At 42.1% G+C, this 17399-nt stretch overlaps 1 protein-coding gene across 2 annotated transcripts in view; it reads right to left on the bottom strand.

The window, feature by feature from the left end:
- Positions 1-17399, bottom strand: part of VPS8 (VPS8 subunit of CORVET complex) — a 94161-nt gene that overhangs the window by 30728 nt on the left and 46034 nt on the right. The window contains exons 32-40 of one of the 2 annotated variants that reach the window (XM_075099484.1): positions 16602-16700; positions 12953-13042; positions 12449-12495; positions 7406-7547; positions 6638-6727; positions 6171-6213; positions 5318-5430; positions 1520-1598; positions 2-84 (exon numbers count right to left, since the gene is read on the bottom strand). In XM_075099484.1, the coding sequence (XP_074955585.1) occupies positions 2-84; positions 1520-1598; positions 5318-5430; positions 6171-6213; positions 6638-6727; positions 7406-7547; positions 12449-12495; positions 12953-13042; positions 16602-16700 (786 nt within the window). The remainder of the gene's footprint in view (position 1; positions 85-1519; positions 1599-5317; positions 5431-6170; positions 6214-6637; positions 6728-7405; positions 7548-12448; positions 12496-12952; positions 13043-16601; positions 16701-17399) is intronic. The other variant, XM_075099485.1, reaches the window with a different exon arrangement.

Below are 17399 nucleotides of genomic sequence, written 5' to 3'. Positions count from 1 at the left end.
CCTGTAGAATTCTCTGCAGAATTAAAGGAAGAGCAATAAATGCAGCCATGTTGTTCAGCACTTGCATTGTCAAGCTCTTCAAAGCTGAAATACCAAACATAAAAGCCACCAGCAGTTCATTAGGATTCAAGGAGAAAGAGAGATCAATCCTTCAGATTAAGAGAGTTTTATTTCAGTTCATGTTTTCAGTTTTGAAAATGGTTTTTATATTTTTTTCTTCTGCTCGTTTTGCATGCAGCTTTTTGTATCAGAAGGTATATTTAAAAGCTTTCAGTATCATGATGCCTCTCCCTTCCCCTCCCACTCCCTACCTACAGTAAACGTTCACATTTTGAGACTTAATTTGTAGTGCTGTCATTCACTTTTCCTACTGCTACCAAAAACCGGTTTGGATGCCTTGTCCATGTTATAGTCCCACATACTATAAATTCCCTAGCATTAACCTTTGCATGAAACTTGTTCCTCGATCCCCAGTTCCCCGAAGTAAGAGCCAATATTAAGATATGCATGGACCCAGCAATTCAGCTTCTTTGTGGGGATAATTAACTAGTTAGAGCAGTTTGGGAAGTATGTACATTAGGAATGAAAACAAAATAGTTATGCATGATCCAAGTGTATTACCCTCTCATAATGTCTAATATCACTTCAGATGATTACTTTTCTGCAGGCGTTAGCTCCCAAAAATGGATAATCTGGGAGACATTCTGAACTTAGAGGAAAAGATGAGTTGAGGAAAGAGGTGATTTATATATTATAATATATATTATATTCTAAGACTATCCCCAGGAGTCCAGATATAGCTAACAGTCACTGGAAGGAAAGAAATAGAGGGAGAACGAACAGCATGATCACCACCGCACCTACTTGTAATCTATTGCAATCCTTAGCCACACAGAACTACAATCACTGTGGAGCACAGGGCTGGAACGGACTAAAAGGGATTCTTTGGGATTCTGCCCCAAGACCACAATAAGCAGTATCTAAGCCCCTTTTTAACTAGCCTTAAGTCTTCCATAAAGGGAGGCTTTTCAAGATGTGCTGCTGACATGCACAATAGATTCAGGGCACTAGACCTGGACTAGCGAATTTAGCTAAGGCATTCAAATTCTACTGATTTTATATACAGTAGACAGGTGCAGGGATAAGCATACAAAAAGGCTAGGCGTGGAAGACGACAGTATATTACGTCACAAGTTCTCAAAGTGCAGACTGCAACCTACTTACAACACAGAAAGCCTTTGTACACGCAGTGCACCTTGGCTTTTTCATAGAAACTGTCCTTAATGTAACCAGCTTATAACCAGCTCTTCCACTCAGGACTAAAAAAAAAAAAGCTGCAGCCTACCAAACACCCAACCTGAGCTCAGTCCTACAGCCACTGCAGTTCAGATCTACTGCAGGAGCAGCAAATTTAGGAACTGAGTAACGAAACGCTTTTCTTCTATTCATTCAGCAGAGGAGGAGAGACAACACACAGATTTTTATTAATATTTGGGGTCACAAAGACCAAAATACTTACATTCAGAGTATTGACACTGTGAAGAACCAGATAATTTCTGTGGGGACATCATAGCCTCCAGAAGGGGAAACCAGAGGGCCTGAAATAATTGAATGTGAGGGAAAAAAAACAACAGTAAGGACATGGTAGTACTACAAATAAGCTGTGACCTATGTCAGAGTCCATTTCCAAAGACTCACTTCCACATTCTGAAGAACAGAACTACGTTTCTCATTACTGCAATGGAACAAAACTGAAACATGTTAAAACAACCTCAGAGCAAAGCACTTAGGGATCGGCTTTCAGTCTAGATAGCTCATATCTTAGACTAAGATACTATTCTATTGGGGTCTGAGCATAGAAGACCTTTGGCTCCTGTTGCTCCCTCTTCTCCATTCTCATCTGCTTCTTTACTGGAATTGTGACAACATAAAGAAATCTATTTTTACTCCATTCGGTCCCCAACTACTACTCCATGTGAGGTAGAGACTACTTACATAATAGGTAGTGCAATAAATGGATCTCAACCAGAAAGGGACATTTACATTCTCCAGGTAATACACAAGAGTTGTGAAAATTTGCATAATATTGTACTAGGAAAGCTGACCCTTCATTCGGTGACCAGAGCAAACTTTTACCTGGGCACTAACAAAGCAATTCCAGCAATGGAACAGGACGCAGAGCGAGAGAAAACACTAACTCAAACCTATCCAATGAGGCAGGCAGCCCATAAGCACTCAGGGTGTGCATGCAGACACCTCTGCAATAAAACACAGCAGCTATCTGTTGCACAATAAGACCATTTAGAAGAAGAAACCAAACAGGTCACCTCATATACTACACAGTGCTCAGAAGAAATTACTGAATTCTTTCTTGACTTCTAGACATGCTACCTCTTCAGACACAAGAACAACGTTCTCAGTTTTGAATTCAGTTACATAAGTTATGCATAATCTTAGGAGTAGAGATGCCTTCTATGTCACTGACATTGGCAAAATGGAAACGCAGCCTTATTACAAGGAGACAGGCAAAGCCAGTTCTCTCTGCGAAAGCTCAGGCAAGCTGTGTTGTCTCCACCCCTCAAAGACCAGGCTGACATTAAATTCAGGATTTGTGAACATATTCAGAACAGCAATATTCTGCAGCCACGGTGCCAGCAGCATCAGCTTTGTGCCACCATAAAGTTGGCTCAAACCTTAGTAAGCCTTTAGTGTCTGACTGACATTCAAGCCAAAATTTCAACTGGAGCTAAAAATGGGGGAAAGGATGTTGTCTCATGTGCTTCTCCACTGCTGATAGGCAGTGCTTCATCCTTATAAGTGAAGATTTCTCTTTTATGGGTCTGAAACCTAAACCACTGCAAGAAGAACACAAGGCAGAGGAAAACAATGACTGCTTGAGACATATCAGTATCCAATAGTTGGGGAAAGGAAGAAGCATGAGAAGAAAAAGTTTTCAGGAGATGCAGAGGCCTTTGTTGATTTTAGCAATATGTACAGAGAAGGGATGGTGGGAGATGTGGTGATCAGAGGCCATCTTGGGCTTAGCGACCATGAAATGACAGAGTTCGCGATTCTCGGTGAAGTAAGGAGGCGGGGTCAGCAGAACCACTACCATGGACTTCCGGAGGGCAAACTTTGGCCCGTTCAGGGCACTGGTTGGGAGAATCCCCTTGGAGGCAGTCATGAAGGGCAAAGGGGTCTAGGAAGGCTGGGCGTTCTTCAAGAAGGAAGTCTTAAAGGTACAGGAGCAGGCTGTCCCTGAGTGCCATAAGACAAATCAGTGGGTGATTTATATTACCCACTGGTAATATAAAGATGACCAGTCTGGCAGAACAGGAAGCTTTTGCTGGGACTCAGGAAAAAAAGGAGAGTTTACCACATCTGGAAGAAGGGGCAGGCAACTCAAGAAGAGTACAGGGATCTCGTTAGGTCATGCAGAAAGAAAATTAGAAAGGCAAAAGCCCAGCTAGAACTCAGTTTGGCCACCATTTTAAGAGATAACAAAAAATTTTTACAAATACATTAACAACAAAAAGAGAGCCAAGGAGAATCTCCACCCTCTACTGGATGTGGGTGGAACATTGCCACCAAGGATGAGGAAAAGGCTGAGGTACAAAATGCCTTCTTTGCCTCAGTCTTTAATAGTCAGACCAGTTATCCCCAGGGTATTCAGCCCCTGGAGCTGGAAGGCAGGGATGGGGAGCAGAATAAACACCCCATAATCCAGGAGGAGGCAGTTCACGACCTGCTTCTCCACCTGGACACTCACAAGTCTACGGAGCCAGGTGGGATCCACCTGAGAGTACTGAGAGAGCTGGCAGAGGAGCTCACCAAGCCACTCTCCAACATCTATCAGCAGTACTGGTTAATAGGGGAGGTCCCAGTCGACTGGAGGCTTGCTGATATGACACCCATGTACAGGAAGGGCCGGAAGGAGGATCCGATGAACTACAGGCCTGTCAGCCTGAACTCGGTACTGGGGAAGGTGAGGGAGCAGTTCATCTTGAGTGAGCTCACCAGACAAGTGCAGGACAACCAGGGGATCAGGCACAGCCAGCATGGGTTCACGAGAAGCAGGTTCTGCCTGACCAACCTGATCTCCTTCTATGACTAGGTGACCCGCCTAGGGGATGAGGAAAAGGCTGTGGATGTTGTCTGCCTGGACTTTAGCAAAGCCTTTGACACTGTCTCCCACAGTATCTTCCTAGAGAAACTGGCAGCTCATGGCTTTGACAAACACTCTTCGCTGGGTGAAAAACCAACTGGATGGCTGAGACCAGAGAGTTATGGTGAATGGAGCTAAATCCAGTTGGTGGCCAGTCACAAGCAGGGTTCCCCAGGGCCCAGTCTTGGGGCCAGTCTGGTTTAATATCAACAATCTGGATGAGGAAATCGAGTGCACCCTCACTAAGTTTGCAGATGGCACCAAAATGGGCAGAAGTGTCGATCTGCTCAAGGGTAGGAAGGCTCTGCAGAGGGATCTGGACACACTGGATCGACGCGCCAAGGCCAACTGTATGGGGTTCAACAAGGCCAAGTGCCAGGTCCTGCACTTCAGTCACAACAACCCCATGCAACGCTACAGGCTTGGGGAAGAGTGGCTAGAAAGCTGCCTGGCAGAGAAGGATGTGGGGGGCACTGGTCAAGAGCCAGCCGAACATGAGCCAGCAGTGTGCCCAGGTGGCCAAGGCAGCCAACAGCATCCTGGCCTGTATCAGGAATAGTGTGGCCAGCAGGAGCAGGGAAGCAATCCTGCCCCTGTACTTGGCACTGGTGAGGCCACACCTCAAATACCATGTTCAGTTTTGTGTCCCTCACTACAAGAAGGACATTAAGGTCCTGGAACATGTCCAGAGAAGGGCAAGGAAGCTGGTGAAGGGTCTGGAGAACAAGTCTTATGAGGAGAGGTTGAGGGAGCTGGGGGTGTTTAGCCTGGAGAAGAGGAGGCTGAGGGGAGACCTTATCACTCTGTGCAACTACCTGAAAGGAGGTTGTAGTGAGGTGGGTGTTGGGTCTCTTCTCCCAAGTAACAAGCGATAGGACGAGAGGAAATGGCCTCAAGCTGCATCAGAGGAGGTTTAGATTGGATATTAGGAAAAATGCCTTTACTGAAGGAGTGGTCAGGCACCAGAAGAGGCTGCCCAGAGAGGTGGTGGAGTCACCATCCCTGGAGGTGTTCAGAAAACTTGAGATGTGGCACTTGGGGACATGGTTTAGGAAGCGCAGTGGTGTTGGGTTGATGGTTGGACTTCATGATATTAGAGGTCTTTTCCAACCCTAATGATTCTATGATTCTACAAATTTTTAATTACTTTACCTCTCGCTGTTGCTGGTCTAAATTGTGTGAATTCCTTCGGCAAAGGGCAATTGTTTTCATTAAAGTATCTTCAATGTTTTCTAGCAAGGGAAGTCCAGCTGAGCCTAAGTTTTCTGGGGAAAAAAACAAATTGCAATTATAAAAACCATTAGATATGTTAACTCCAAATCGTCCTGCAAAATAAAATCATGCTGTTATAAAATCTATTTACTACAGCGAGCAACTAAATTATAAATACATATCCTGATTTTTGGCACTTTTCCCAAACAGTACAATAAATTGGGCATAAAACATTCATGTAATCCAATAAGGAAGATCTTAGCTGTGGTTTATGATACAATTAAGTAACCAATATGGGTACTGCATTTAATTAGGTGCCCATGAGTCCTTGGGCTAGTGAACAGTACACCTGTGCATATACTAATTTTCTGTAGGCAGAACATGCTTCCTTCTCTGAGAAGTTTGCTTCAAAAAAGGCTACTTCCAGATGTCTCTCATCACTGTTCATGTCCAACGCCTGCTAAAGCTCAGTAATGAGCATGAATGGATTCTAACACAGGAAACGTGTCTGATAAGTCAGCAAGAGTACCAGTCACAATCAAAAGAGCTAACAGGGCCTATGACCACACACAAAAATCCACCACATTTTGTTTAGATGTTATTCTGTTAACAGAGTAAGGAAGCACCATCAGAATGACTACCACAGCCATGTGAATATAAATTTTAAAAATGTCACTGCAACACCTAGAAACCTGAGAGAGGATCTCATTATGCCACGTGTCAGACATATGCCCTTGACATTTTTGTGTTTATCTTTTTAATAGAAAATGGAATTTAACGTGATAACTCTTACTTTCATCATCTTGTGTAAGCATCAGCAACTTGCTCTGCAATCGCTGAAATAAAAGAGAGAACTCCAAACAGTAAACTTGCAGAATCTTGATAGAAGTGTTTTTAAAACGCACGGTTGCAAAGGCGTACCCTCATTTTCTTCCCTACTATGACTAAGCATAAATATCTTTCCAAATATGGAAAGGAAAACAGGAGCTGAAAGGTGATTATTAAGAAGACCAAATTTCAGCATCTATTATCTACTAGATGTTTGTAGACATGCTAGAAAAATATACTGATCTGCTAAGTCTGCAGACAACCTGTTGTTGCTTGACAGAAGCTAAATGCTTCCATGGATTCTAGTGGAAACAAATTGAGAAGCAATGACAATATCAAACCTTAACATATGCCATCATGCTGCTGGCATGTCATGCCAAGCTGACATGGCAAAAATGCCACATTCAGGATTTGGATTTCAGTGTACTGTACCTCAAGCATAACCAGAAAGGCACCATGGATATCTCCCTTCTTCTCCAGTAAATATGAAGAAGCTTCCTGGAGCTGATGTTTCTGGGTTATCTGAGTTAAAAGAATAAAAAGAAAAAAAAAGGTTACTGTCTTTCTTAAGAGATCTGCCAGTGTTTGTTTACTCCCAAGACAGCAATGACCAGATGGTCAGAAAGGATTGTGTCTCTATGTGTTCACAGGCATGTTACCCAAGTCTGAGCATTCCTACTTCCCCGCTCTGGCTATACCACATTTGTTTCTCAACTTGCAGTATTGCCACTACCAGCATTAAAATCTTTAAAAAAAAAATTAAAAGCTATAAATCAAGATCAAAGACAGATTATTGTTAAAATTTGCCTAAAGGGAAGAAATAGATGCTCTCCCAGCACTAGTCAAATTTTGGCAGCACTGCTTTCCAAAGACCCCAGGCCCATGATTCCATATACCTTTCTCATATTAATCAACATTAACACAGCCAATCTGCATTCTCTGGTTACTCAGTAGCTTCAGTGCACTAATGGCTTTTTCTTATTAGTCCTGAAACTACATTCAGAATCAATATATTAAATACAGCTAACCATGCTGCAGGAGAGCAGTTTAGCAGCTCAAAGGGACAGTGTAGGAAATATATTGGAAGAGTACCCAGGAACTAATCCACAACAGGCTAAAGTACTTTTACAGTACTTTAAAGAGGTAGGTGCTAATTTGAATGCTTCCCCTCATCCCTGTACTTATACATGCCTTTCCTACCTGGATTGTTTCCTCCAGTCTGCAGTATTCCAGGACTTTAAGTGTCTCCAAAACCTGGTCTGGGCTGTATTGACACAGGAGCTCAACAAACTGCTCAGTGATGCAGGGCGGTAAGTGTATCAGGTCTTGGTTAATGCCTTCTCTGGAATAAAAAAGGCACAGGACACTCAAGTCAAATTCTAGCCCAGAAGTTTGGCTGGAAAGACGAGTTTCTTATTCAATTGTGTGTCGTCTTTTATCCTTAACAAAGAAGTAAAAAAAATCTGGATTTAAGAGAAAAATTATGCTGTTTCTGTTAGTTACTGGTGCTAGAGGTCTGTTAGTAGGCATTTCATTTGTTCTACGACATATTCTGCTGATGCCTCAGTATAAATCAGACTATCAAAGAACCCTGGGAAGAAAGATTCCAGCACAGGCACCTCTTTAGCAATTCTATGGCAAAGAGGTACAAAGAACTCTCCTAATTTCTTCAGTGAAACCTTATAGTCTCTGAGTGGTCTTTTTAGACGCTGATCATCTATTTGTCCTGTAGTCCTTCTCTGCATGTTTTTGAAGAAGTATTTTGTTGCTTTTTGCTTATTGCTCCTGGAATTATTCTTTGACCCACTTCACTGCATTTTAATGTTTTGTCTGCTAGCATATGATCCCTTTTATCTACCTCATTGAGATATGACTTCATGTTTCTGTTAGGGAAACATCCCCATTTTTTATTTAGTTCCTCTTCTCAGACAGAACATAACTGGTGAATTGGGTTTTGCTCTTGCAGAGGCACTAACTCGATGCACTTTATGGTCATTGGTAGAGCAGATCGCTAACTGTAAGGTTTTGAACCAGACCTCACATTTTTTTTCAGCCCAAGGCTGCATCCTCTCTCAAGCATTTTGCAGCCAGCTGCACTACAGAACCACACTGAGGTAGAATTAAAGACATCTACCTCACATCCCAGCACGGGATCTGCTCAGGCAGCACAGATAGGTGAAGTCTCCAGCTTCTGCTGTGTTTCCTGCCCTTGTTACCTCCCTGACCTCCTCCGACCTGTCACAAGCAACACTGCCATGATGGTCAGGCACTCAGCAGCACAGACCTGATGCTCCTCTCATCTGGTTAGGGCTGTGGATAATACTGTCTGGCCTGAGCCCTTCAGGAAGCCAAACCAGGGCTTCCCTTCTGATTCTAGCCAAGGTAATTTCTGCAGGTGAAGCTCAGAGTACAATTAAACTCATTTAATAAAGATACCCCTATAAAAATTATTTCTCCCATTCCTTTCCAGCAGCAGCTGCTGGCCCTGCAGTGGTTCATGCAGCGGCCATTTTCTAATCCCTTGGCTTATTATTAAGTAAACTCTGTAATGGCGGGGGGGGACAAAACAGAGAGTGGAATAGCATGCAGTGCCCATGTCTGTCCGTTTAATACTGATCTTGTTTTTAAAAAGAGCAACATGAAGCAAGACATTTCAAAGAATTAGGATGGAAAGGATCATACTTTCCTAGAGATAGATATAGCACCTGCAACCCTTCAAAATGAACAGCAGTTCACAACCACTGTAGGTTAAACTTCATGTGATAGTTCTAGGATTGATGCATCATGCAGAGAAACAGCAGATGTTTATCCTGCTCTTAAATAGGGCTCTTAAACCTGTTCTGAAGCTCCTGCTAGGAAAGAAAACAGATCAAGGTATGTACTGTTTTTTACCTTTCTGAACAGAAATTCTTAACCAGGAGAAGATGTCTTGATGTGTGAACCCTACAACCATGGGATGGAAAAGGTCTGATACACAATGTGAACACATATTTCCTGGGAGCTACAAGAGCTAACAGGATTATCATCCAAGAAAGGCCAGGAAAACGCTGTGCCCCTAGCAAGCCAAAAACAGCTTACCATGATTACGATGTCAGTCACTTGACTATAAATGATATTTGCCCAGAAATGAAAGCCTTACGGAGGTACTCACCACAGTGTCCAAAGTATGGACACAGTTGTAAAAAAAATTGGTATCCAAACTATCATGATCTGACATCAAATAATGGATGGACTTTTGAAGGACCAAACAAGAACCCTAAATTCTGGCCTCCTGCATTCACCACCCACTCCTCCCACAACACACACCCTATAAATTTCCCAATGCCTGTAAGGGGGTAAGTGTTCTACTCTTTTTGCAACTAGACTAAAATAAAGAAACATCTTCTATCTAAAATGATCTCTGTCTACCAAAATGGGAAAGATGGCAAGTCATACATTTTTAGCACAAGAACAAACTTCTAGCCTGGAAATAACTCTGGCACCTAGCATTCATGGCTTCAAGAGCAAGCTGACCTCTTCCTTAACCATTTCACTAATAAATGCAGAGACTAGAGAATGGGAAGGAAGCTGGATTTTGATAATGTTAAAACCTAAGCAACAGTCTTGAGACCTGCAGGTCCTGCTCAGCTCAGTGAGATCAGGTTCATCTTCAATATAACCATGCCAAACATCTCCCCGCTATACTTTACATGCTCTTTCCTAACAAGAAGAGATAATCACTGGTTTCTCACAAAACCTGGCACAAGCGAGCCTTGCGAGTGTCACAGCTAGCTAGCTGGTCAGTGAGAAGAGCCACTGTAACAGAACCTAAAAGTTTCTGTATTTGTTGATTTATAGACCCAGAACACTGTATTGCTAAAGAAATTATTTTTGTTGGTATAATACACAAACACACGCTGCAAACAGGCATGCTTCACTGCGTTGGTTTTTTTCAGAGCAAAAAACTTAAGAGTTTAAAATGGAAATGTAGCAAATGCTGTGATTAATGAGCTGAGCAATACATGCTACATTCTGTTTTCTGGGGCTTCTTCTAAGATACAAACATACGGACATTTGGTTTTAATTTCCCCAGGCAATTCCTACTAACACTGTTTTTTCCCTTCCCCCTTCCATCTCCTTTAAAATAAATCTCTAGCTAAATGAAATGGGCCAAATTAATCCCTAATGCAATTCCACCAACTAGGATAGTTACACCAACACGATAAGCCTTGTCCCCATATGATCAAGCAATCATTTGTATTTGCAACATTAAAAGCTCTTTTACTGCTCTAAGAGTCTTTATTTTAATAATACCTTTGCTCAAAAAAAGCATATAAACATTTAGATTGACTGAAGACAGATGTTTTCAGAAGAACCTAATCACTATTTTATGTGTAGACATACTACAAAGTATATCTGCAGATTACGTCTCACATAAGATTTCACCCTCCTTCTCCACCTCAAGATACAGTTCATTTCTATCGGTCTTAGAAGCAGACAACCTCATAGCACTGAAAAAAGACCACAGGACCTTGAGCATTATTAATAAAAGAGCCCCTCCAGCAATCTCAATCTCTACAGAACGCTTCTTACTGACAACATTGTTTAATAACAATAGGCTAAACCTTGGGCTTGCAGACCTTCTGCTTTATGGTCAGTCACTAGCACATATGAATCCAAAGTATATAGCAATATTTTCTTCATTTTTCTGCATAACTGTCCTACTTATCTTTTGCTTATTAATTATTCTGGCCTCAACAATCCAGTCAGTACATGGTTTATCTCCATTACTTGGGATGCTGAACATCTTACTGCAGTGCAGAGAATCAGTGGACTTTGGACCACAAGAGGGAAAAGGAATGGTTCATAAGCTTTCCTAAAAGACACACGCAGAATGTGACGAGCCATGTGGCCTAATACACACTGCTGAACATGAGCCTTGGAGGGAAACGCAGAGATCTTTTGAAACATAAGATATAGGAAGCCACTTTCTGTTGCTGGTTTGAACACATTATGGGATGCTTTTGATTAGAAGGTAAGTATAGAAGAAATGGTTGTATTTAGCTTTAATTATGGTGGAGTTAAATTAGACACGTTTATTACTCAGATTATGGAAGACAGTATGCATAAGATTAAAATCCAGGTTAATTACTACTTCCATTAGGTCTCACTTGCTGCAAGTGATATCACAGCATAAACAAAGTTCTACTTAACATCCAGCTGGGTATCATTTCTGCTTAACTACTCAAGTTTTTTAAAAAACTTACTCATTTATTAACTAAATTTTTCTCCTATACAACCCAACCAAGATATTTTCTTGGCAAAATGCTGATTTTATGTTGACTTCTAAGAAACAAAATAGGTGTGTTCACACCCTCCATACAAACATGGCTGTAAGACTTAGGAAATCATAAAGCATGTTTTTTTTAATTATTTATTCTTAATTTACATCCTAACAAAACCCAAAACATGATTAATTCCAGGTTCTAGCTTCCAAAGCATGCTTTTTATTCCACTTCAGTAAGAACTGAAACACTGACACCTGAATTTAGATAATATTACTTTTTCCTCCTCCTCCTCAAACACAATTCATTTGTAGCTAATTGACAAAACAAGACCTTGCCTTAAACTGCATTAACAATTGCTTAATTGGAGCTGTGCATATATAAATATAAATGTCTTAGAAAATAAATAAATAAAATCAAGGTCTTGTAGCATTTGAAACTGATTCAACAGAAAGAGAACACTCAGTGCTGAAATACTGAAAGAACATGAGCAGATGGAGCAAGCAAGTAGTTAAAGAGAAGTTTGCCATGAGATATGGCAGCAATGCTAAAATAAGACAAATGAAAAATGCCAGTAGACCAAAACACTCTTCTGTTTATGTTAAACTTGGCCACCTTGGTCAAGTAATCCATCGGTGGGTTGAGAACAGTCACAGGGTAACCATTTCACAGCCTTCTCGAAGAAGCTGTTACAGCAATGCCCAGACTCCCACCTGTGTGGGGAAGGCATCACATTGCACCCACTGGAACCCACACCACTTCCCAGTTAGGAAGCAGGCATGGGCTCTGCTAAAGGATATTCCCCAGAACACATATTTCTGTGCTATCCTTCTCAACTTTGTGCAGTTTGAAGAGCAAGTCACCTTTTCCAAGGCCTAAATTGGCTGTGGGCTGTATATTGATACAGTCTTTCAAAGGAATTTATTTTAACCCATGTTTTCAAGCTGTAGTTTGCAAATGATCTGTTTTTCTTACATACCTCGGATCAAGGAGACTCCTCAGAAACTGGAAGAGTAAAAACTGGTCCTGTACAACCAGAGGAGACAGAGCATTACTATTTTAAATAATGTACTATAAACCAGTGATTCCTGAACTATATCCACTGAAGAAAATACTGTTCATTGCTGGTGGCTGCTGAAGGTGATGTAGGCATTTGTCTTGCGTAAATACTCAGAGGATATGCTTGCTGACAATAGCTCCGTCTGACCTCTGAGCACAAGCCATACTGAAACTCCAAACCAAAAACTGCGTTATCAAGTGACACAACCAGCACCTCAGAGATCATACATTTTTATGGCCAGAATTCTACAAACAGGCCAAATAATTTAAATGTAGTGATTCCTGCAGCTGAATAACTATCAAGCTATTTTTCTTCCATTTATGACACAGGGACAACCTGCCATTACTCTTAGGAATCATTTCTTACAAGAAAGGCAACCCCACTGGAAAGAAGCACCAACATCAATGAAGTCTGACACTTTACCTGGAGGTTTGTAATGATGCTCTCAATCTGCTCACTGAAGTGAATGGCTACCAGGTCGGCTGCTTTACATGGGCTCAGCAACAGCAACTCCTTCAGAGAGGTAAATGCAACAAAAACAATTACATTTCATAGACAATATAATTATGCAGTCTCATTGAGTACATTCATACTGTAACCACATCTTTGCCTGGATGAAAGCTGTAAAATAATGAATACCATCACAGAAAAAGTGATTTTGAAAAAAATTAGAAGGAAGAGTAGGAAGTTTTTAAAAAGGCTTTTTTGGAAGTTGATGATTTTAGTACACATAGGCTTTGTACGAACACAAAACTCTTCACACCAAGACCACATCTCAGTCCTACGGCGAGGAAATTCTTTCATCGGGTTTTCTGACAACTGCCTTTTACCCCCTTCCACCAAGATCAGCTAGTGCCAACTAGAAGCCAGCAGGAAACTAAGTCCTCAGCTGGCCCTAGGGAGCTTCTCAGTCAAATGGAAAGTGTGTAACTCTTGAACTGAAGCAGAGGTTTAAAAGCAAGTTTCTTGTAACAGATAACTGTCCAGACCTGAAAAAAAGGGAATAATTTCTTCACTACAACAAAAGGAAAAAAATCTTTAAGATACCTGTGGGTTTGCATCCTGTCAACCCTGACGTAAAAGGCTTCATACCACAGACATTCACACAACCCAGAACATGAGGTTTTTTGCTCCTAATGCTTCCAGATGCATCCATGCCTCCAAACAGATGAGAAGCAACTCCTTTAAACCAATACTGAGTACCTGGTAACCCTTTCCAAAAGCCCCTGATAAGCCTACAAAGGAGACAGCATTGCTTTACTCAACAAAGATAGCTGTTACAGTGGTAAAGAAAGAAAAAATTCAAAGACATACATCTGGAGGAAAAAAAAAAGTCTGAAAAAGTTACTTCACACTAGCTTGGTCTCCACACAGATGTAGCAGCCACTGAATTCAGCCAATGCCAACAACAGACCAGGGTGAAGGGAAGAAAGGAAGTAACAGAGAAGAGTGTGGCTACTCCACAAGCTCTTTAAAAAAGAGCTATCACAGAAGATGCATTTTGTGAGGTTTCCAAAGCAAAATTTGCCTACCATATTGTATGTAAAGCATCTCTGTAGTGTTTGACCCCACAACTTTACTGCATGAGCCACAGGTCAGTTACTTCCCAGCACTCAGGAGCATGACCCCTTCATGTCACAAACCTAGGCAATCCAAAGGACCCAGAAGATCTTAACCACAGCAGTGCAGAGGAATGCAGAAAGGATGTAGTGTGACTGCCTTCATTTCTTTCTCTCTGGACAAACCCTCCCTGGAAGTCTTCAGGACTGCTGAAGATAGGACTGACTGGCTGGAGGGAGATGGCCCAGCCTCCCTGTAACTGACTGCAGCTCTTGGATCAGTGTGACCTTCATAGCCTACCTCCAGGCAAAAGGTTTTCGGCTTGAGTTTTCATCCTCTTCCAGGTTTGAGCAATATGCAAACATGGTACTTCTTAGATAGACAGCCCTTGAGGAGACAGTACTGACACAAGGCACGTGGGTCTGAGGACAGAAAGTGACCACCACAAACAGCACTATGATAGTGCTTAGGCTTTATTTTCAAGATAAACATCAATGAACCACAGGTATGTAGGATGATGGCAAAAATAAGAAGTGGCTCTGATCACAAACCCCACTTTCTGTCATACGATCACCAGGAGGGAAGCCTCTCTAGACGCTGCTACTTTTAACTGAAGAGGCTGATTTGCTACTTTCATACCTCAGCAGATGAAAGGACAGTTGTTCAAAGACCTGAAATAACATTTGACTAGGATGGTGCTGTGAATTATTTTATGTCTTCTGAATGTCTGAGAGCAGAATTAATGCAATGGAAAAATAACAAAAGCGCATAGCAGCCACTAAGCTGTTAAACCATGTGAAATTGTATATGTTGTTCACCAATTCTGGGAAAAGGAAGATGCCAGAAGGGAAGAGGGAGTTGATGTCAGTGACAGTACCCAAGAAAGGTGACCTACAGAACCAGTGCCCGGCCCAGCAGCTTTTTGGAGGAAGCTGCAAAAAGCACAGGTAAAAGCAGCCAGTAGTTACCTGCAAGGCTGATGGAATGGTGCAAGAAACCCTGTTTTTAAGAATGGCCATGGAAAGTTGAGAGGATTTTTTTCTGTTGTTTGCCAACTTCAGAAAAGTAAGCAGCTCTGACAAGTTGGCCACTGGGCACTTATGATGCTGTACAATAATCAAGAAGTGGCTCCACCAGATGGAGAAAACGTAAACAAACTCCTCAGTATGAAAAGCTGGCAGTCTTAGCCTACAACAAGCTTATCAAAATTGGTACAACACAGTGAGGGGGAACCCAGGACATTTCTGATTTGTCCTGAGACACCAAAACATGGAACAGCAATTGTAAAGGCCTCAGGCTGAAGAGGAGCAGCTAGAAGACCTACCTGTGATCTGATAAAGAGACAAAGTAAGGCTTACAGACGGAGGCTGGCTCACTCATAATGCCAAACAATTTGGGCTGTATATACAATACAAACAGAGACAAGGGATGCAGTAGGAGACGAATGAAGCAGACACAAGGAAGCAGCAAAGTAGACAGCAGTTTGCTCAACTTGGAAAGCCCAGTGTGGAACCACAGTTGCTTTGATAAGGTAGAAATGAGCCAGGCCCATTCAGCCACAGCACAACCATCACACCACCACCAATTCCCATAGGCTCTGAAAGCACATCTGGAGCGTGGGTGTGAGCTTAGCGAGTTGCACATCACAGCCGGATTCACAGCATTTCTTTGTTTATTGTCTTTTCAATCATTTTCCCTCTTGGTCCATTTTCTCATTAGTCATGCACTACTTGCAGACACTGGTAGAGACTGGAAGTATTCTGTATCTTTCAAATGTAGCTCGTACTTTTTTGTCCACCACAGAGGACACAGGCTTCTGTGGCCATTTTCTGCTAAGTAGTATAGGCAAGTGCATGACTGCTTGTTTTATAGACAGAGTTACTTTATGGGCTTATTTCCAGATCACCCTGGAGGGGACTGACACCACCTTGTAAGAACTAGAGGTATTATGGATTTCCCATGTCTACTAACCAGACAATTATTTCAGACATCTCCATCCCCTGAAGCAAAGAGAGATTGCAGAGATAGGAAGAGTTATTAGCTAGGGAAGTCTAGCAACAGTCTGTGTCGTACAGTAGAAGTCATGACCCCATCTTCCCAGAGGTTAGAAGTGCCAGGGTACCGAGGTCGAATGCTATTACCACTGTAAGATGAAGAATTTGATACCACAGACTGACGTCAGTGATGTCAGCATCCTGACCTTGCTGTTGCTGCGTGCTCAGGAGATGAAAGACTTGCTAAATGTTCCCTTCCCTGCTACACAGCACTCACCAGCCATTATCCTCTGATAAGGTCCCATTATCCAGAGACCAATACTTGAAACCAGGAAACCAAGGAGGCTAGTCTGAATTCAAGAGATGCACTTTGATTAATATATGAGACTACTGAACCTTAAAGTGAGAACTTCCTAAACAGTTGTGATTCAAAATTGTGACATTTCTGCTTATAGAACAGCACTAGGCAGATCCAACAGGAGTTGGCAGGAGCTCAGATACTATGGGATACACCGTACCTCTATATGTTCCAAAGCTTTCTGCCACACCGACTGCTTTTCTTCAACACTGTAGCCAGGCATGGACAGGATGTTGTGAATATAGTTGAAAACTTCTTCCTGTAAGGCAGAAAACCATAAATGGTATAGTATGCTCTGCAGCACCACTAACAGCATTAGATTTTGCTAAGGGACAGCATTTCAAACAGTCTTAGGATGACCTCAGGGCTAGTCCTCTCTTAGCAGGATAAGTTATCTGCAGGTGAGATTATATGTCATTAAATAGTTCCTGAAGAACTGCCAGGGAAAAAAAGTCAAGAGGAACAGAACTGATGCTAAATGTGTTAAGCACTGAAGTCAAATGGAATTGTTCTTCCACTATTAAAAACATCCCCCTCTTACTCACAGGGGAAAAGGACAGGACATCACTCTTTGGCTAGGAGCACAGGCAGAGAAAAGAACACTGTACCAGAGGGTAAGTCAGTTTCCCCAGCATATTCCTGAATTCCTCTTCGACATTAGCCCAGGTTCTGCCGCACTGTCTTCAGCTCAGATGCTCTCCTGTACTGTGTTTTTTGACCATCCCACTATCACAACCTCTCTGTTCTGACTCCTTCACCCACACAACTTTCAGTATAGTGGTTTCATAAGGAGCTGGTGAGATCAAATTTGCCAGACTCTCCTCCCAACTTCTGTTGGTGGTAGGGAAGAGAATACCTCAAACACTGTGGCAGAGATGCAACTGATGCACATGCAGAGGGTAGTTGTAAAGAGATAGTAAGGGCAGAGAGACTCTGCCCAGGGGGAGGAAAAGAGGGA

This window comes from Phalacrocorax aristotelis, chromosome 7 (genome assembly GCF_949628215.1).
Source record: "Phalacrocorax aristotelis chromosome 7, bGulAri2.1, whole genome shotgun sequence".
In the NCBI taxonomy this organism is placed as follows: domain Eukaryota; kingdom Metazoa; phylum Chordata; class Aves; order Suliformes; family Phalacrocoracidae; genus Phalacrocorax; species Phalacrocorax aristotelis.
Note: the sequence above shows the minus strand (reverse complement) of the source record. Positions and strands in the feature narration are given on the sequence as shown.